At 41.8% G+C, this 22,786-nt stretch overlaps 1 protein-coding gene across 2 annotated transcripts in view; it reads right to left on the minus strand.

Annotated features, from left to right (window-relative positions):
• The window catches only part of LOC126871059 (LIM/homeobox protein Lhx3-like), a 62,084-nt gene that overhangs the window by 4,351 nt on the left and 34,947 nt on the right, over window positions 1–22,786 (minus strand). Inside the window, exons 1-6 of one of the 2 annotated variants that reach the window (XM_050629426.1) lie at window positions 8,470–9,853; window positions 7,276–7,450; window positions 4,136–4,338; window positions 3,794–3,986; window positions 1,899–2,065; window positions 133–348 (exon numbers count right to left, since the gene is read on the minus strand). In XM_050629426.1, the coding sequence (XP_050485383.1) occupies window positions 133–348; window positions 1,899–2,065; window positions 3,794–3,986; window positions 4,136–4,338; window positions 7,276–7,450; window positions 8,470–8,725 (1,210 nt within the window). In that variant the 5' untranslated portion in view covers window positions 8,726–9,853. Of the gene's footprint in view, window positions 1–132; window positions 349–1,898; window positions 2,066–3,793; window positions 3,987–4,135; window positions 4,339–7,275; window positions 7,451–8,469; window positions 9,854–22,786 lie in introns of those variants that run through there. The other variant, XM_050629425.1, reaches the window with a different exon arrangement.

Below are 22,786 nucleotides of genomic sequence, written 5' to 3' on the forward strand. Positions count from 1 at the left end.
TTTTCTTTTATATCGAAGAAAGATAGTGTCCTACAGATCTAGATTCTTTACACGATAGATAAACTAAATATTCTAACCGGAACTGGAGGATTACGATATGATATACAGTATAGAAATGAGACGTTTACTTACCAAGGGTAGTGTAGACGGAGAGGCCAGCATCCGGTGGATATGGAAATTGAGGTGGTAAGGACGGTGATCTGGACGTTGAGAGATAAGGGGGAGTTGTTGCACCCAAATAACTGCGTGGAGGGCCCCCGCCTGCCCCATTTCCACCCCCACCTGGACTCGCGCCTTCACCATCTAATCCCATGTTCACCACTGTTCCGTAACTATCGTTACTCAAATCTAAATGTAAAGATAACATAAATGTTATTATTTTATTGTCCTATAAGAGCTTGCTCCGAATATCAGAACAGGTTATAACGCTGTAATTGATTAATGACATAAAATTGCTACTTGTATTTTAAATTTGTAAAGGAATTTATGCAGTCATCGTTATCTCCTTTAGTTTGTAGCAGGAAATAAAATTATATCCAACATTTACGTGAAACTAAATCTAGTCAAATTTTCTTGTAAAATCTCTACATCGGAAATTTGTTGTTTTTAATATAAGATTACAATTTTATACCGTACCAGAGACATTTTTCTTTTTATGGTAGCGGCGTTAAGTATATATGATTCGAATAACTTTGTATTATATCTGTCAGGCGCAAGAAAGGCACTGGATAATGAAGCCGTTTAAAATTTAAACAATAGCTGAAGTTTATATGACTTTACGGCTTGTATGGTTAACGATCGGCATAAATTTCAGCATGGTCCGCAATCTTCCTGAAATCTCGGACACGGCGAACTAGCAGTTAGCCTCCACGAACTCCTGAATAATTGACGAGATCGTCTTCCCCTTTGCTAAACGCTCGAGTACACGAAAGCTTAGATGTAACCAATATTAAAGCGAAAGCAACAGAGCCTAGACAATAGGTAATTTTTTTTTTTAAAGCTTCTGTATAGTTTTGCGTTTTTGACGATAAGTATCTCTTTACATACGCATGTGCTTAATTATAACTTTTTTATATGATATCTTTTTTACGTATAATTGACAAGTCAACGATATTTTCTAGCTACGCTTGTTCTTCGTCGCTTGAAAAACCGATAAATTTGTCTATTAAATCTATTCGCGAAAAAAATCGTAAGCGTACTAATTAGCGACATAATTATTTAAAATATTTATGTAAACACTGGTTCCTTTCATCTTAATACAGAAACCTATTTTTTATCCTTTGCAATTTTTGTTATTATAAATTTCTAGCACAAAGAGTAGCGACTTTTAATAACGAAATCTCTTGAAATATACACACACGAGGGTATTCGGTGATAGCGTACCATTGCTTGTAACATTTTCTCGTTTCGCGAATCGAAAGGAACGTTTGTGCACGCAGAGAGGAAGCTGCGTACATTTCGTGATATTGGAAGTACAAATAACCCGTTATGGGTCGCTTTTCAATACCCGTTTCTAATAACGCAGCGCAATTTTGCACTACGAAACTGGCAAGAATTTTATCTCGTGCAGAAATCACGAACATCTACTATCATTTTTACGCTCATATACAACGATAAGTAAGATAAATTATGTAGTCGTAATTAAATAATTGAAATTTATCAATAATCGATCTATACTATAATCTACCTCAACCTTAATCAAACGTTAATCTACAATGTGTGTGCCTGTATCTAAAGGTCATTTTTCTATTATATCGTATTATCTGTATCTCAAATAATACAACCGGTATAAAATTTATAGTATCGATTCAGAAGCAGTCGAAGCGAAAGTTTAAATACGAGCGATAAGGAAATTGGACACAATGATATATTAAGCGTGACTAATCGTAATTACGTACCATGGTGACCAAAGGTGGCGTCTAAGTCGACCTTAAGCTCGTCCTTGTCAAGAAGCTTATCATGCCTAGGTGAATGTCCACCTGCACCCGTTCCTTTCATACTTCGAAAATACTGAGACCATCTTGTTCTACCCGCGTCTTTCTTCAGTCTCTTCTCTTTTGCTCTCCTGGAAAAAGAGAAAAGGAATATGAATCTTGAACGTTCTTGAACTTTAACTTTTACGTGTAACCTTGGCTCAGGATTTTTTAGAAACTACTTAGGTAAACTATTACAATACCGTATCCGGTGTAAATTACACGTAAATCAGACGTATTTTTTTAATTACAGTACATTTCGGTTTGGAGGGTTGGAATTACAGATAAAGCTCAAAGTAAATTCTATTAGATTATAATACTTGTACCTTCGTTGAATCTGAACGATGATCCGTAGTACGAGATTTACTCGATATCGCAAGGCAAATATCTATTAATATGTATACAAAACAAAAATAAGTGATACTGCGATAACATTTTTATATACTAAGCGAATAAACGACGCAGGAAAACCCACTTGAATTTCACGGAAGAGAGCCTTAAGAGAGTGACTCTACAGAGTTAAAGTATTCCACACGTGTTAATTTTTAAGATTTTTACGGTATTTTATCGCCAGTCATTGATGACATAAATTGCGATAATAATACTTTGTATCGAGATTGTCACAGTTTTCCCCGTTTTCAACACGAAGCCATAGGATTATGGTATACGAGCGAATAGGATCGATAAAGTAATTTTTCTTAAGTTATGTGCAACGTTGTACACAACGATGTTCTCGATAGAGATAACAAGAAGTCGAATTGGAAGAAAAATCTTAGATTAGTGTGATAACCGACGATCCATGTGTGCCATAGATATATTATGAATAATGTTGCTGTTTTTGAAAAGTTGATAAATAATTCGATTATTCGAATAATTTATAATCTTCAGCTTCAAGTAGCGATTTTAATAGTAACTTACAAACACTTATGTTGTAGGCAGTTTTTAAAAGTGCGATAAAAATCAACTTAATACGATATTCCAATTATAGCTACAAACTACGATATGTACGTACTTAGTTATTACATGGATAAGTACCGTTTTCATAATTTACGTACAGATTAAAACATTGCTCGAAAGTTTATGTGTCCCTCTACCCTCGTTATTTTCTTTTAATTTAAGTTTCATTTTTATTTAAGTATCTTTTCAAAGAAATATCACGACATTAGAAAACTACATTCAAACGATTAAAAAATTAGCCATGATCGTGTAGCAGGTATACCTTATACCACACAATGTGTCACAAAAAAAAAAAAAAGAATAAGTCGAAAATACAGAATAGAATTTTTCCAAATGGGATTTTGTTTTCGAAAAAATTGATCTTCCACGTTCTTCTGGAACGCGTACTCGTGTACTCAACTATATCGTGATCGGGCGATTCTATTATGTCTGTCCTTCGCAAATAGCATTAATATCACTAGTTGATTTCTTATCAGGCTTTGTGCAAAATAAGCCGTCGACTATAATAAGGCAAGTCGTTTTTAAGATTTACCTTACTAATGCACAGATAAATCTATTATGCAGCCTTTTTAACGTATTTTATATCTTTAATTCATCGAACTTTTAACCACCCAAGGAGAATATTCAAAATTGATCTTCTCGAAAACGATACGTTACATCCATGAACAAATTTTATTCCACTTTTTCGCGTAGAATCACTCCCTTTCCGCTTGTGTCGTAATTACTACGATACCCCATGTTTCTTTATACTGACGAGAAATATTCTGCTGCACAGAATCGAAAATTGTCGATCCTCGAACGAATACTTAATCATTCGCGAATTGAACTTGAATTTTATTCAATACATCGATGTACATACGTACCTGTTTTGGAACCAAACTTGAACCACGCGCATGTCGAGTCCTGTATCCTGAGAAAGTTGCTCTCGCACGTGTCTCGCTGGCTTAGGACTGGTATTGTACGCTAATTTTAAAGTTTCCAACTGTTTCGCTGTGATCGTGGTCCTTGGCCTTTTGTTTGGTTGGTCACCGTCTATACTTCCTCCGTCTGCCAATTCTATGATACAAAGGAATCAATAATAGATATAAGTCGTTTAAACGTCTGAGAGTGATTCTTTTCGCGCAATCTCAGGATCGTAGAAGAAGAGATTGGATTGTAAAATAATAAAAATATATGGAAGCAAGTACAACGTACATATACGTTACCTTTTGCCTTCGCCTGCTCGTAGTCAGGTTTACAAACGAGCTTTCTATCTTCCATGAGGTAGAACTCGTCCCCAGTGTCCAACTGTCGAGAGCAAAGGGCGCACGAGAAACAAGTTAGATGGTAGATCAATTCTTGCGCCCTACGCACGACTTGCGACGGTGCCAATCCTTGGCCGCAGCCCGCGCATTTCGTCCCAAAACGCCTGCCATACCAACAACATACAACATTTTCACATTACGTTCGCGTATTAATTGCAGCAACATCTCGTTCGATCAAGGTTGCACCGCCTTGAAAAACAGAAAATATTAAGTAGAACCGTTTGAAGATATTTCATAAAAATACGAATGTAGAGCGCCGTCAAGAACGATTTCATACCTGGCAGAATTAGCGAGAAAGGTACCTGACTGTTTCTTGACGTTCTATTAATCGGAATCTGATTTCCAGTTTTCTCTGTTTGCACGAATAAATGACACGAGACTAAATATACGGGTTGCTTAGAACGACGACAAACAACGCACAAATATCATCCCTTGGCGTAATAACAACGTTCTTCCTAGGAAAGTCGAAAAGGTACTTTCGCGCTGAACCATTATCCCTACTCTTTTGGCTTCGCTGCGCGTGGATGTATGTTGCGTTTCGTTTCCAAAATGAAAATCAAGATCGATAAGTCGGCGTTTTTAATACGTGGGAGGTCGATATTCGAAAGGATTTCCAAAGTTGAATAATCGCGTGAAATTGTGAGATAATCGTGTTGAAATTGTTCGCGCGAGTATCAGTATGTTCGATTTTCGTTTCTTTGCCGCACCGTATAATTACGAAAAGATCTGCGTGGTGTTTTGCGAGGAAATCGGGAAACTTCGATAGTACATCGAGCAGGCGGATAATTCTGAATTTGAAATATATAAGCAACAGGTTCATTCAGGTTCTCGGTCGAGATATAAACTGAAATACCGATATTATAAAATGTCACGAGGGCCCTATGATCACCTGACCTATCCGGTTTAGACCTTTCCCTTTATCATTGCATGCCATTAAGTTAAGTAATTTAAACGAGTAGCCCGATGCGCGTAAGCAGTTGATTAACGAAACTACTGTATCAGCTGCTGTATTAATATTTAAGATAGAACAATCTTGCTGTTAATGAAACGCTTTTCTGCGTTTATAGAGACGCGAGGTTATTCCGAATAATAGAATTATCAATAGAATTTGTCCATGTTACACGCAATATCAAGTAAATAACGAAACATAATTAGAGTAGTTTGAACACGATTGATTATCTATGTCATGCTATATATATTTTTTATATCTGCAAAAAGGAGACAAAGCAATCCATGGATTATTTACCTTTGTACCTATTGTCAGAACGATACTTTTGACAATTTTGACAAAGTCTGTCAATTTGATCGATAAATTACGTGTATAAAAGTATCGTAGGAGATCTTAAAATTTCCACCTTTCGATTTTACTTTTATTTCAGCAAACAAAAATTTATTTCATCGGAAGAACAGGATCTTGATGATCCCCCTTGGCATAAAATCGGAACGAGATATCGCACGTGTCGGTAATTATTCGCGAATAAGTTAAAAGTGACTGAAAGAACGGAGCAAAGTTAAATAGAAATTATTTTAGAATTAAGTTAACAATACTTTCAATGATATTTCCAGAGATTCCTACTCTGTTTCCTCTTAATACGAGTTCTATAATTTTTTCAAATTTACTTTTCTTATTTACTCCCTTAACATAAACACACCTGTATACATTCGGAGAAAACAATGTACACGTTCGAGATTAATCACAAAGCTTGCAGTCGACGTTACATACAAGGAATAAGTGCTTCGTCAAACTCGAACGTTGCTCGTAATGCCTTTGAACGCACCAGCGAGTTTACCAGTTTTCCTGAAAATTCCTGAACCCTAGGAAATGTGGAATACCAGGGAGAATGGTAGGACGAAGGGGAAAGAGGGTAAGTTCCTTCGATTTGGCTCGCAGGAGAAGAAAGATGGCGTCTAGTCCTCGCGAAGGTGTGGGTAGATGAGAAAAGGCACTCTTTTCTCGCACAATCGATATCAGTTGCTGGATATATATGCGCGTTTGATCCAACTTGTCTCTCATTTTTCTACCAGGTACGTCCACTTTTTTTCATTATCTACCGAGAATAATGCGGACTTTCGGTTCCGCAGGTGCAATTTTTGCAAGCGATAAGTAACAGTCGATAAGCGTTTTATACCTTTTCGCTATCTGTTTAGATAATATCTTAAAAAAATATCGCACTACAGCTCGTCGATACAATTACGTAATAATTTACCGTACGTAGATCGCCCGATGGTTCACACGCTTATAACACGCAATAGTAAAATATGTTAAATAAACGAGAGTCTCGTCGTGAGTATAGCGTGGAATACGTACACAGGTATACAGGTATAGCGCCCTGTTTCCTCTTTGGAGAATAGGGAAAAATTCTTTTAGCTTCTATATACGTATACAGGTGTATCGCGTATCTTGCTATTTTATTTTGGTGAATTTTATGCAAGAAATACATGGAACGAAAAAATATTTCAAATAATTTGTATTATTGTAGCTTAGTTTTACCAATGTATACTTTGGATCGTCGTAAACGTGTAAATAGGTCGGTAGATTAACAGCATTGTTAATATATCATATAAACAGGCTGGTAGCGGCTAGCTGGTGATGTATGACCGCTTGTTAGTTCAACAAATATACGTAGCTTACATTTTATTAATCGAACGTTTGTCACAACGAGAACAGACATAATATATGTAGGTCAACGTATATTATACCATGTATTGAAATAACGTTAATTTCATCTTATAAACTACAAACACGCACATTTTTAACATTTTCTTATATCGCGTATACGTATCTATATAGGAGACTGGACGTAAAATTCATCCAAGTATCAGTATCTGTGTGTATTTTTATCAACGAATGAGACACCGATTATAAATTATATCCCGAGTTTGATCGCAAACGTATAAAATAATTTTCGATCGCGTGCTCTAATAGAAATACAAGAAGTCTGGACAATTTCGAAATTGACGATCTTTTGAATATAAATTCTGTTGATAGAAAAGTGCGAGCGAGAAGGTAGAGCGTGATAAAAATAATTGTTGGTACTTACTTGAAGAAGTCGTCCTTGCAAAAGACATGGCCGTTTCTTGCGAAACATTTATCAGTCAATCTTGCACCACAATCCCGGCACGTGAGGCACCTTGCATGCCAACACCTTTCCAGAACTCTCAGAACGTATTTGTCCAAAATCGCTTCCTGACAGCCTCCGCATTTTGGTATCGAAGCTGTAACATTCGACAGAAGATCGTTTAATAGTTAAAGATGTCGTTAAAAGTATCTGTCGGAAACGCGAGCAACTGGAACTTGTAGGTACAGGTTGGAATCTGTAACTTTAACTATACGTTCTATAATACGATCTTAATTATAAGATCCTTAAATAGATTGCGATTATTTATTAGCTTCGCAATCGAAATCGTAATAAATTAAAGTCGAAAGAAGATAGAAGCCCAAAGTTTCAGATTTAGTCAAACTATATTACGAGAGCGATATTGGGAAGAAGAAGACACGGATTATCGAAATATCATAATTGCAACAGCACCTTACAATATAACACAAGTTTTCGTAAATAATAATGTACCACTGACTATATACTTTAGCTTTAAGTTAAGTTATCGCTAACTTAGCCGTATCTTTATATACGATTTAACTTAATTATAATACAAATTACGCATACGATATCTATATCGTTTTTCTGTATGGACAATGGTCTTCTCCAACGCGAGGATGATACCGTGACGATCGTTGTTACGATGATTTTAAGAACGAGCTGTTGTAGTCATACGATGCAGGACTTTGTGACTTATACGTAATAACCGTATCATAATCTTAAAATCAACTCTGTATTACGCAAATGAAATCTTCGCAACTTTTGAATCGCAATTATACACGTAATTTCTATCGTTCGATCTCGGTTCGTGTAACACAACGATCGATGGTTCGGTTCCAGATTCGGCGAATCTTTCCAAAGTCAACTACGTGCTAATTTTTCTCTTCTACAAGAATCTTATTTCTCGATTAATTTCACGATTTCAAATTGCTCGGTTCTCTGCTTTAGTTCACGTATGAAACCATCGCAAGTATATCCGAATATCCGAATTCTTCGCATCTCCATACGCTTGTTGGTCGCATCGTCTTCGACGCTTGATCGTTACAATATCACGCGCAAATACATAAACTTTTATCTGGGTATGCGAGTCATCGAAACGGAATTCGATCGATTAAAAACCGTACGTTCCCCACTTACAATAGAGGATTTCAGGAAGATTGGCCGGCAAATCGAGTTCCACGGCCGGTTGATCCAAAGGGTGCATCTCGTGGTGAGAAGCACCGTCGAAGCTGGCGACGTTCGCGACGTTTCCGGTGCTGCTACCGTTCCGCCGGACGTTTTGTGACTCCGGGCTATCGCGTGGCGGTGTCAAGACGTCTTGACGAGCGCGCCGATACATCCCTTCCAGAGGCGAAGCCTCACGGCCCAACATTTCCAGACTTATCATAGTCATAATTGCGTTTTTCGATCCAATTTACGCAGCTTATTCCTTCGTCGTTTTAAACCTTTCGACGATTATTTTCTCTTTTTAATGGAATTTTGACAATCGTCGATTGCGATATTTAACGAGCCCTGATATTTCAGATATCGCGATAAATTACTCCACGATACGATAAATACCGTTTTGTTAGGATTCGTTCCTTTGGTTTATGAAATTGTATTTTCATTAGATTTAATATTCCCTTGCATTCGTTCGACGTCGACCAGGTAGGCGCGAAATTAGGTTTCAAGTTTCGTCCTTGACAAGGATGCTTCGCGATGAGTTTTACTCGTCGCTTGTCCTGTGATCGTTCGCAAGCTTTTATCGTCTATATTCTTTTCTCTCTTACGTTACCTGGTTTTACCCAGACATTTATTTATTTCATTCGCATTTACGTTACTAGCACCTAAATAGGACACCTGTCTCGCGATCATCCTTTACTATTCTTCCTTATGTCTATTTATATTCCTCCTCCCTTTACGCCGTGTGCTTTTGCTTATTCATTTCTTCCTTCTCTTCGCATTTTTATCTTCCGTTTCTCCTAATTTCGTTCAAATACCTACTCGTATTCGTTCGTTTCCGATCGAAGCAAAGGGTAGATAGCGAGCAATATCAAAGTCGTAAGATCCACTTAACACCGCGCCAAGCGTTCGTTTCTAAACAACTTATTAATTAATTCCAACTCGATGATCTCGTCGAATCTCGAGCGACATACGTCTTTGTCGACTGTCCACCGATTAGTTCACTTTCACTTTCGCCGAAGAACAAGCAGTTCCAAACTCTCTACCCAGTCCTTGGCGATAAACATTCTTGAAAAGAGCGTCCGAATTTATCGAACCGTTTAACGTCGGTTCGGCCGGACCATTTTCATGCCATGCCATTCCTTCGGATCGGCACGGATATGCGACGTTGTTGGTGTGACAAGAACGAGGTAACGGCGATAGATTATCCGCACTGCCTATCAGTCCATCGTACCATCGTCGTTGTCGGAGATAACGAGAATAATGGAAATTCGTTCGCAACGTCGACGCGAGCAACGTCGATGAAACAGGATCGCGATACAGAGTGTAGCGAAGGAGCGATCGACGCGATCGGTGTAAGAGTACGCGAACGACTGTTCGAACGATGTTGCAGCTGCTCGTGCGCACGTGACACTCGTGGGTGTGGTGGTTTTATGGTGGGGCATGGGAGAAAGCTATTGGGTGTGGCTCGCACCCACGCTTCTGAAGCTGTGTCGCCGATTGGCGAGAAGATCGACCGCCTCCAATATGGCGATCGTCGTACCGCGAAACGTCTTCCGAGGGAGCGACGCGACGCTCTTCCGACTTCTTGCTACTCGCTTGGGTGCCGATGATGCGCCGTTGACACCGCGATGATGCGCTGCCAGGACGACAGAAGCGAAGCTTCTGGAAACCCGCACGGGATCTATCTTTGCCCGACCATGTGTGAACTTCGCGCTTTTCGAAGATCGCTTCGGGCGAGGAACACGGAGGAGGAGCGCGTCTCTTCGTATCGAGCGACGACGCTCGCGGAACAGACCGACAGGATTTGCTCTCCGACGAATTACACGCGTAGCGTGGTTTGGAGTTAGTCGCGAAAGGAAGACGCACCGAATCGGTAAGAATCGTTGGAGCGATACGGACTCGAGAACAGGCAGAAGCTTATGCGACTGTCGAACGACGCGTGATTACTACGACAAAGAGTAGGTTTCTTTCTTGTTCGTTGGTCGAAGCTGGTTCGTAGACGGTTCATCCAATGCCGCGCGGTTAAATACACGAGGAAGGTCGGTATTCGCCAACGTGCAACACTGAAATTCATCAAAGACAGTCGAGACACGAGCGAATCGGCAGAGGCAACGACAAAGAGCCAGCCCTCTGTTTAAGTATGCGGTGGCATTATACGCGACGATCATCCGGCGTCGTATCCGCGAATCCATTTCCACGGTTACAACGCAACGATGGCCACGGTTTCTATTCGTTGGAATCGTCGCGTAAAAGAATTCGTTGTCCTCTGTTCGGCGACTTCCTTTGGCATCGTCTCGGGAGTTGTGCCGTTTGCGAAAGGCGAAGGAGGAAGTAGGTGGAGTAGGCGAGCGAGCGAGCGAAAAGAAGCAGAGAAAAAAAGGAGAAGAAGACGGGCGCGGAGGAGATGAGAAGGGAACGGCGGAGAAAGCAGGCTGAGTAGGAGGGGACAAAAGGATTGGAGCGAAATTAAGAACAGCCGAGCCGGGGGGTGAGGGTCGCCATTTTATAATCTTAGTCGAGATCAGTCGTGTACCTATACGTACTCTTTTTCTCGTTGCTGGCTGGCTGGCTGGCTGGCTCGTGGTCGCGCGCGCCTATCTACACCGAAACGAATAACTCGACGAGGGTACAGGCTGGCGTGAACGTGTATAAGTAGACGTATAGACGGCGTCTACCACCATGAAACGGTACACTCTCGATAAGAGTCTTTGTCTTTCACGGTAGCGTCAGATGGCTGATATCTTTCTGTTCGCCCTTGTACCTAGACTGGCTCCCGTCGCCTTTTCGTATGGAAATTCCTGTGCCCCGTGCGTTACGACGTTCCCCGGTGCCGCTCGAATCTTATCGTGGCATCTTGGCGCTCGTTAACGACGTTACCGATGTCGCGATCGGCAGCGCAAGAAGCTTAGAATATCGAATTTTCGTCTCGTAGGGTTTTTCAAGGCTAGCGTTGTTAGAACGCGATAAAGATCCTGCTCTTTTATCGCTCGCACCGTGATAATAATAGAGTTACGGATACTTACAGGATAATCGTACCTAGCATGGAATCTCGGCGCCGACCGACAAAATCAGTCGGCAACGGGGTAAAATATTTCGGTGAAAGCACGAGGCTACAGATTGGCTGGCAAGTCTGTCGTCGAAAGCAATTGATCGATGCGTTTCTGCAAGCGTATAAAAGTTTTTGACGAGCGAGCGAAGTAGCGACATTTTTTACTCTACGCGTTTTAACCCTCGAACGACAAAGACGCTCGGCTCGTGCGGATATTGTTATTCCGCCAAACTATAGGAAGGATTTTATTAGGAAAATTATGACGCAGGAAGAGAGCGAAAAAGGCATTCGTCGTTATAAAATAAAATACTCGATACTCTTTGCGATAGGTAACGAAAACCAGCCAGAAAATGCAATGGCGCGTAACTAACAAGCGTTATTTACCGCTGAAAAGGCGAGTCGTACCATGTGGTTGGCAAATCGTTCGCGCATCGAACATTTTTATTCGTTTCTGGACCAGAGAAGGTGTCGCGTTCGCATAAATGATTTTACGAGCATGACGGTCGCCGTGCATGCAAAGTATCGAACCATCTGTTGCCTCCGGGCCCCATCCATGTCAGGTGGAAAATTTTGCATCTTTGGTCGCTCGGATAGGCGGAATCCGATTACGATCGATCGTAAACGCGTCGATGATTTTTCCTACAATCCTGTTTTCATAGCCAATACCGTTGCTCGTCGAAGTCTACGTGGCACACTTTTGCAACTGTCTCGAGTCAGCGATGGTAGGAAGCCATCCCAAGCTCGCGGGCTACCGTCAACGTATAATTTTTTCTCCTTAAAACTATGCGAAACTCGATCGTCTCTCCCAAGAAATCATCGAAACTCTCGAGACCCCCTGTCGAATTCGTCGGAAAGCGCAGTCACTTTTGGAATCTTTTGGAACGAACCGCGACAGCGATACGATTCTGCGGCGATACATCCGACACGGGCCGCGCGTTTCCATCGCCAAGATCCGCTATAAGGGGGTGTCTCTGCGATTGCGCGACCCCGTGATTTCCGTGGGCGTCCTCCTCGGGCTTCGATCACGCGAACCCACCCTTCGTCGGTACCGTTGCACATGTCGACACGCCTCCAGGAGTCGTCCGTCACCGTAAAAAGCATCAACACGAGGGTTTATCGCGGCCTATCCAAGGGTGGAGAGATTTCGTTCGTCCGCGAGTCTTCTCCCGTGTTGGCTCGTGACAAGACTAACGACCGGCGAGAGGTGGGACGGGAGAAAAGGGGGTTGCGAGCAGTCTGCGAACGCACCCCCGCGGCAGCGGTGTACGCTTGACCCGACGAACGACCATATTCCTCTTTTTCATTTCGCTTACTTCGCGAGCAGAGATCTCGTAAATATCGGTCGGAGTCGCTGGCAGAAACTAGCGAAAGGTCGGCAGACGAGGGTCGGATTCGAATGATTATCGGCGCTGCCGGTATCTTCATCCCCCGAAGGGACGATGACTGTTTTCTCTCGCTTTAGCCTGCACGCTGCCGCGTTACCTTTTCTTCCTCTTTCTCTGCCCTTCTTTCTTTTTTATTTTTATTTTTCTGGGCCAACGGAGGCACCAACGCCAGTGCATTCGGATATTTCGAAGATATATCATAGGATGTTTCGAGGATGCCGGGGCACTGCGATTGGTTTCGGAGATACAACCTTTTTTGTTGGTTCCCGGGGAAAATGGAATTGAAAGTTGCCGAAGATTTTCACATGGTTTGTATCGAGTTCTTCCGTTTTGAATCGCGTTCTACTTATAAGTGACACGGTATTCGACATAATCGAAGGTTTTACATTCTTGAATTTCAGATCGTCTTAAAACATATAATTTGTCGTTCTCTTAGATCAAGTACAAATTGAACAACGTAAAATGCCAAACAGATTAAAATTTGCTAGGGTCGATCGAATGCAACTAAGAGCAGGTGTCCTAATATTAATCAACAGCTGAACCGAACTACCACCTGCAATTTCATCTCGTTATAGAGCGCTTCGTTTTTAATGCAACAACGAGGCGAGAAATATCGCCTGTTCGGACACCTATTCGAAGTAGATAAAAATCTAAAAATCGTGAATCGCGTTCGTTGCAGGCAGTAGCTCTGCTGCTGCTCTAGTAGCTAGAGCAGAAGGAGAAACGATGACGTTTAATGGTGTGCCGTATTTCTTCGGAGGAACCCCGCCGACAGAATATTCCATGGACGCGGGTTCAACTGGCAAAAAGACGACGTCGATGAAATATGCAGGTTCGCGCGGTTCCTGCGTTTTTTAATTTAACTGTATTCCCCGCGTGGCTAGAGGAATCGCAAGCGAGATACAACTGCATATAATCGAATTTGCGCGGAGCAGATCTTCTCTATGGGCGTTTCCATTACATCGACGGGTAATAAATTACGCCACCCTTACCGCGCAAATACGTTTGAATTTATATCGGCCGGTTCGCTTCCCTTGCCCCATTTACGCATATGGTTTTTCAGCGGACGAGCTTCTCGCTTCAACGATAGCACCGGAGGTCGCGCGCCTCGTCCAATTGATCCTTAACGCTCGCCGAATCGCGTATGAATACCAATTAGGCGTTAAAAACGTATACACGAAACATTAGCGTAAAGAATATTCTCGTTCACCCTGCCATTCGTAAATATTCCGACGATTCGATCGACTCGCAGCAGGTGTAACGATACGTGAATTTCACCAAATTGTATTAAATCGATAACGAATTAGTAATTAGAAGCAAAGCTTGGTACGTAATCGTCAGAATATAATTATATGTCGGAGATGAAAGAACATCGGGATTTCCCGCCCGGAATGTTGGGAAAAACCCCAATACCCTAGTCCAGATTTTTACTATAGCTGCACTTAAGTAATAAAAATAAAAAATAGTTTTAATGTTTCAATCTGACTTTATGACGATGGGTTCGGGCTCGAAGTGACATAGCGGGTCACTAGACGTAGCCACGGTCAAGGGAGAGACGTGTACCTGACAGAGGTACGAAATGATTATATGGCTCTCCTTAAAAACAAAGATTGACCCGAGAAGCGGGGACAGGAGTATATAAGGGCAGTTTCTTTTGGATCACGGGTGAGTTAGTTTGTTAGTTAGTCGTTGGACGAATTGCTCATTGAGTTATCGAGAAAATTACCCGAATCGTGTATTACGTTGATACCGGTCATCCCGTGGACCGTGGATTCGTCATCGAACCTGAATTCGTTGTCACCATCGTCTCGACCATCCTATCGCCATTACTCATAGCCTCTCGCAGTGCCCCCATTTGTACCGATAAATATTAGCTACATCCGCGACGGTAAAGTAAGTAAAGGTTCATCGAACGTCCCAAAATGCCAACCTGACTCCGACATATAAATGTACGCGATAAATTGAATAAAAATGCTGCTAAATAATTAAGAAACGTGGCGATAATTGCATACCGTAGATACTATAACTGTGTAGGTATGTATTTATCGTTTAAATATCGCTGTTTGTATTAACATCGCGAGCCTTTCCGTCAGTTTGCGAGGCTCTTCTTAATCCGACGTCCATTTAAGAGATCAAGCGGTAGATCTATCAGGTCGTGCGAGGAGTTTCTTTCGTTTTATAAGCAAATAACGGATGCACGTTTTCCGTTTTATATTATTTTATCGAACTACGTATGATCCATTTTGTTCTATCAAAATAAAGGTCGCAACGTTCGACGGATTAGGTTTCGTGTTTGTACAAAGACGCGTCGTCGTAAAAGACGGGTTTGTAAAAGAAAGACGCTTTTCGGACAATCTAATAAAAATAAAGAGCTTGCCGAGTATCTAAAAGCAAGTAGCCCCGTAAGATCTGAGAATTACAGAGCTTAGTTTCGTTATCGCGTATTAGCTTCGAAACGTACGGACGTTAGATCTCCCATAGAGGTTTGCGCGTAGGAAAAAGTCTGGTAAAAAAGACTGGTATCGCTGGCCGCTATCACCGTGGAAAAGGAACGATTAAATAAAAGCTGACAGACTCTATTTCGAAATCCAGCCATTTCGAAGTCGCGCTATTCGTCTCGGCACCCGAGAAAGGCTGAAAGCCTGGTTCGGGAACGGGTTAAGTCGCAAACACCGAGAAAAGATAATGACAAACCGCGTGGTTCTTGGTTGAACCACTTTTGGCGTGGTGTGGCGGAAAAATTAGCCGTCGTATTCACGCAACTACAGCGAGCAGAACGAACGAAACAAACGGTGGTCGCGATTGCACGCGACTGCAAGAAGGAAAGAGGAGGAAGAGTTTCGTTTGGAAAGGAAAAAACCGAGCGTAGGATCGGCGGAGATGTTCGCGATCCGGGCGGGACGAGGACAAGCGAGACGATTTCTCTCGACAAGCGCCGCGACCAAAAAGCAGAAGTTAACACCAGATGTGCCATTGTGTCACGGACGTGCAGAAGCGTCGGCTGGGACAGAGAAGAACGGGAAAAATCGGGCTGAGACGAGAGAGCGCGGATACGAAAAGAGAATACGAGTATACCGGAGTAGCAGACGACTGGAAAAAGCGGGGACAAAAGAGAATCAGCCGGTCGAAAGAGGATGGAAAAGGCTTATGCGGAAACGGAGAGAGAAGAGCAAGGATGTAGCGCGTAGTTATCGGTACCGTGTCGACGCGGCGGTAAACAAGCGGAGGGACGAGACGAGGATGAAAGAGATGGAAAAGGAAGGACGAAGAGAACGCGAGGGAAGCGAAAGGGGGAGAGAAAGAGAGGGTTGGGTGAAGGGGCGCCTGCGTGGGTGTGCCGTCGCGGCGGTGTAACCACCGTTTCGCCGACACAACCCCTTCTTCGTCGCTTCTACCCGCGACCTCGACTCACCGACCAACCCCTCCAGCTACCTCGTCATTTCGAATTCGGCTCCGTGCAATCCTCGTGCACAACCCTGGCCCCTCCTATGAAAAGCCGCTCACAAAGGCCGACGACAGCTCCCTCTCATTGTCTCCTCGGCACCGGCCGAGATCTCTCAAACGTTTGTACGGTTAAATGGGCTTAAACGACATACGCCCGCGCATTTGCGTGCACCGGTCCGTGCTCGTTCTCTCTGAACCTTTCAAGTCCGTTTTCCCTTTCTCCCAGCCAGAGGGATAATCAAAAGTAACGCGATCCCCGGAGATCGACGACCATACCGCGTGCACCACGGACTTATGACTTTGCCGCGGATCGAACCGGGACACAGGGTGCTTAGTAATCGCAGGGGTAATACAGCGTGTGCAGAGAGCACGGTGGAAAATTCGCGTGCAAAAGGATTGCTTTGTTTTATTCGTTCCGATTGTTGGATTATTTGCAGCTTTAGCCTCTTAAACGCGAACCTGATTTTTCGCTACGTTTTCAAACGTTAATCCGACAATTTATTTATATTTATTACGATTTGTCCGGACCGTGCCAAGATGCCAAGTGGACGTCAGATGGAACGTCTAAATAAAAGAAGCGACGTTTTCTGTGTTATCGGGTAGAGTTCACTGGCTGAATGGCCTATATTATTTGATTTATTATTTGATTATTTCTCAAGGTGTTATTTAATAACCAACGACAAATGCAGTTGGTATAAACAATCGTGTGCTATACTTTGAGGGAATGACGTGGCTCGTTTCAACCCCACCCTACTCGGTTAATTTCGTAATTAAGCTATGTAATTACCGTAATTGTTCCCGTTGCTATATTTCTCCAGCATGATTTTACAGCTTTAGCGACGCTTATTAGATGAAATATTGCTTTCAATTAACAATTATAATTTTCTGTAAATAATCTGAATTATCTGGATGTTTGTTCGTTCCATGTACGCGCGTAATTTAACTAAGCAAGTTCAGGATTTCTTAATTCTATTTCCCTTCGTTGTAAGTTCTTTTTTGGACGAAACCGATATACGTACGCAAAAGCGATAATTTACTGTTTCAAGGAGGAGAACGCGATTAAGCAAAGTGGCGAGAATCGGTCGAAACTAACTCTTACGGGAGATGTTCTACGAATTTCCATTCCACGTGTTGTGCCGTGCAATTTGTAAACAAACATACCTATACACTTGTATGTTCGTACAGGATAGAAAAGGAGAATAGGGAAAAATCGTGGCGCAGATCAAGCATCGTTGAGATAAGTATCGACAGAGAGAGGGAGCGATCGTGGCTGGCAATAAAATAAATCCAACGTGCCTAACCAACGACATTAATAAATCCAATATCTTCCGACCGATAAAACGGCAACCGAGCCGTCGAATTCGTTTCCTACCCTTCTGGCCGATGCTGGCCTGGCAAACAGTTGGTCCGCATGACGAAAAATCATCGGGAATTGTGCAAACACGTATAAAATGTGCACAATGTGTCCGCGGGGCCGGCTAATATGCGAATGGTTCATCGTGCCTCGGAGAACCCTCGATAAAAAGCCCACGGTCCTCTTCTTCCCTTCTTTACGGGGTGAACCTCTGGAGAAAAACGCGAGTCACTTTAACAGGCTTTATCGGTGATTACGAGATTGACAAATGATATTGATTCGGTCTCCACGCAAGTATTACATATATGGCGATTTTTCGTACGAACGATCTCGTTGTTAGACTTTGACGAATTATTGGAAAGAAATGATACAAAATCGATGTAATTAAAAAGCAAGCGTGAACTTCAATGGCGAACAAACATCCAGTCTGTCGCTCGTTGGTAATAAAATCGTATCGGTGCACTCGTTTAAAGTTAACCCCTTAACTTATTAACGATTTACGTGTAAGAATTTTGGGCCGAAAACGTAAACAAGCTATTATGTATTATATTATACAGAGTAATTGGTAACTGGTGGTACAAGCGGAAAGGGGGTGATTCTACGCGAAAAAGGAAATCGAAAATATAGAATAAAAATTTTTCGTTCGGGGCTTTGTTTTCGAGAAAATCGACTTTGAATTTTCGCTCGGTACGCGTGCACTTTACCGCGTCTCGTTATAACGGATCTCACTGTAGATCGTTTTCTCGATGGAAAAATTAAAAAAAAAATAAAAAGAAATTTGTATTCTATATTTTCGACTTTTTTTTTCGCTTGTACCACCAGTTACCAACCACCCTGTACATTATATTTGGCCCGATCATCGTACTACGGGCTGTGCCCGTAATATTTACGTTTGGTCCGATCATCTAGCACGGGCTATGCCCGTAGTTGTAGGTCAAGGGGTTAAGTTGCAAATTACGTTATAAAATTTATTCTGCAGCCTAAAGTTATAAATTTTCCATACGATACAGGTTCGATTTTGAACCTACGATGTATTTGTTTCTTTAATATTTGATTCCGTTTATCTGTATTTGAATTATAATCCGATATACGCGTAAAGTCTCGCGTAAACAAGGTTGACGATCTTCCAATTTCAGCGAACGTGGCTTATCGTTAGAAACGACGGATTACACAGCGATCAAAGAAGATCGTTCGTTAAATTATCGCACGAACGCAGAATGTAGATAGCTACGCATGGGTGAAACAGGCGCCACGCAAGTAAGTGTGCCAAATGGGCTTCTCCACGAGGATGGATGATGGTCCTATGCTTAAATTATTTATGCGCACCGCCCATTGCGTGTCCTGCATATCTACGCGTTGGCTTAGGCATATGGGGACATTAGCTACCCCATTAACCATTTTATCCGAGTATTCTTTCTATCCTAGAATCTGCCTCGGTCGAGAATGACCCATGACGGAACAGTCACCGATCAAAATGTAACTGCACGTGATTAATGTTCGTCGCTTTGACGATAAACGTAAAGGAATATCGAGGTGAACGCGTAAAAATTATTTACGCGTATAAATAAACGTGCGAAGAAAATGTAGCAAATTCGTAAATGTTTTCTCATATGTGTATTCGATCAAGTTAATTCATTTCGCTGTTACTCGTTACTTTACAGTTTATGATATTTATATTTTGTCGTTTGTCGTTGCTTACCAAATAATAATATATACGTTTGTTATATTTGTTTCTAAAAATATACTTACAGTTTTGAGGGAAATAAGCAGAATTACAAAGGAATCTTTCGAGTACGTACGTTTTGTATTTTCAATAACGTCGAAGCAATTATATCAACTATCTAGACACGTACAAGATACGCCAGATCGATGCATCAACGATCCATTTTCATATTTATACACGTGGCAAACTTAAACTTGACGCTAAGGTTTAAAAGATAACGCTTGTACCGTCGCTTTTCCTCGCTCTTCCATTTACGCAGTCCAATGCTATACCTCAATATCATCTACAGTTCGCTGTATTTCCTCTGTCGTACCTGCTACACTCGCGCATCAACGCAACATTCGCGTTAAAATTTCTCGCCAAAGCAGGATATCTTCGCTGGAAACGTATTGGAAACGGATGACCAAGGTCGTAATCCTCGCGATAGCTGTCGCGTATTCTCCGTAATCGATAATCGTTTCTATCACGTCACCCACTCGTGCCCTCTTAGCCTACTTGCTTCGAGCGTTCCACGTGTGACCGCACACCCTTGTCTCGAAGGGTGTTCGCGTTACACGCACACACGTCATATAGGATACAGTATGTAGCCACGTAACGCCGCTCCGCGCCGGCTGGTACATGTATCAGGGGGGTTAGAACATTTAGCGAGTACATTAAGGAAATTGCGTGGACTCTTCGCACCGCTCCCTGTCACAGTCGGGTCGCTTTCGCATTCTTCCGTATTAACCGCACGCGCGAGGGGACCGAATAAGGGTTGCCTCTTTCCAACCGACACGGAAAGCTCTCGTGCATACGCGTCACCTCGTTTCTAGATCGACGACTGGATCTCTGTCCACTCCCTGTGATCCGCAGAACCGAGAAAGATGCGCGGTCACGTGTACCTATCGTCGCAGGTACTTTGCCAGTTGCCATATCTCGCTTTATGCAGTGCGCAAACAATTAACGTAAAAGGTCTTGGAACAGTTTCCTTAGAAAAAGCAAATTCGATTAAAAATGACGCAAAACGTAGCGTATACTCGTATAGGAAAAATTGTGGAAAATACAACGCGACGTAATTTCGCGATTTACGTACGACGATGCGAAATCGCGATGTGTTTTTAACGAGTAGAAGACGAGTTTAAAGGAGAAAGGACGAACGCGCGGAGGATGGTGTGGATACTGGAAGAAATTCAGAGACAAAACGGGTAACGCAAAAGGTACGCAGCGACGAGCAACGACGAAGCTAAACGCGAGAAAGTTTACAGCCGCGAAAGCAAACGGGAATGCGGAACAAAGGAACAAAAGACGATAAACAGGGACGGGGAATAAAAATTCGACGAGAAATAGAAGAGAGACACAGAAGCGTCTCGTAGGGAGGGACGTGTGCCGGCAGACCTTGATGGGACAAGTAGGGTCAAGCGAACTAAAGCAAAACTACCGGGATAGGGGTGTTAAGGGGACTATATACGTCTCTGGCCGAGGAGGGAAGACGATTTTAATCTACTATCGGTCGACTGGGTAAAACTGGCTTCTCGTTACACGCTTGTTTAGAAAAGACGAGCTCTAAATTGATTCTCCACGATTGTTTCCACTTTTGCGATACCGATAAACCGCGCTGATCGAGATATTGCAATAAACGCGGTAAACGGTTTTATTACTTGGAGAAACAATTAATAAATAAATAATTTCTCACTGGGTATCCCGCCTCGTTAGGCAATTCGCAACGTCTAACGTTAGTAAGAAAATATCGTGCAATTTGAAGTAGAATTTTTGTTACATCATCTACAGTTTTGTAATTAAATATAGTCACGCAATAACGGAACCGGAAAGGAAATACAGATGTCTTTGACGTCAGGCTGCTTCCATTTTTCTTCCCGAGATCGACGAACAATCCGGTACCGTGATTTTCATACAAAGCGCAACGTTACGGGTTTTTAAACACAGATATTATTTCCGGGAAAGGTCGAATCGCCGGAAATCAAAGGGCCGCTAGGTGGACGACGCAGAGACCACGTTATTAATATTTTTTTCGTTTGCTTCAGCGAGCACAGCTGCCGTTGCTCTATATTTTCTTTTACTCGCTCGCGTTACGATTTTTAATAGGAGGGCTTCTAATGAAAACCTATTCTGGGCTGTTCCTTTGACGTCGCGTATTAGGGGGGTGGTTGCATCGAAAGCACCCCTGTGGAACGCGTTTTCGATCAAATTCTTTCGCCACGCTGACGCGATCATCGAAAGAACAACAAACCGGTAATTTGAGTTGTTGACCGTTTTTGTATTTAAAAATCATTCGCGGGAAATACGATAGGTCACGTTTTCGGCTTTTTATAAGTAAGTTTAGCATTAAAACCATTTTTAGTAGCGGAATCTCTTTTCAGAAATAATCTTACTTAAACATTGATTTATATATTGTCAGCTTATTTGTAATTGACACCTTAATCGTAAGAATTTATATGTAAATTTATAGACTCGTGATACGTTTTTCAGGTACGTGATCCGTTGGACAACGAAAAATATTACACCTTTGTTCTTTAGATTTTTATTTTGTTTATTTACTATATAACAATATACGTACAGGGTGGCTTAGCTGAATGGGATCACCTAAATGTTTGCTTTATTTATTGCTGTAGGAAGAACTTCTCAGTACAAAGTTACGCTACTTCAGGCGTCACGTGTAAGAGTTGGACTTTTTCTCAGATTTTTTTTTTTTTTAAGAGACTTCATGGTCGTCGGTATTAAATGCTATCTTTAAATAGCTATCTTTAAATTCTTCGACGCGTGTTAAATTGTTTCGTTCGATCCAATATGCGTATATATATAGTTATATACGTAGTTACAAAATTTTCTAACTTTATTACTTTTCGAAAGATTGCGCCTTTGAATCTAATAACGCGAACGGACTGTTTACATCGTCGCAAGTAGTTTTTATTTCGATATTCCGAATTATTCGCGGAAATTTCAACCATTTTTACGACTGTATAATCATTTTGCTCCTTGCTATTGACACACAGGTATCAATCAACGAAATTGCCATTCATCATTTTCCATTAAAACGATTGCTTAGTTGTTTGTATATTGTAGTTATTATTATATCAATTATCAAGATCGATAGTTGCCGATAAGCGGTGTCGTATAATTAATATCGTTCCTATTATTCCCATCGTTCCTGTTATTTGGTATAACCATAACGAGGAAATATTTATCGGGTTATATAAAAATAGAAAAATATCTTCTTGTCCAAAAAGTATCGGTATTCGATTGTTGTACGACTTTCGTATAATATTTCCACTCTTTAACGCGTCTTCTCCCTTAAACACGTTAGAACTCGATAACGAACCATTGACTTTTCGCGGTGA

This window comes from Bombus huntii, chromosome 11 (genome assembly GCF_024542735.1).
Source record: "Bombus huntii isolate Logan2020A chromosome 11, iyBomHunt1.1, whole genome shotgun sequence".
Taxonomy (NCBI): domain Eukaryota; kingdom Metazoa; phylum Arthropoda; class Insecta; order Hymenoptera; family Apidae; genus Bombus; species Bombus huntii.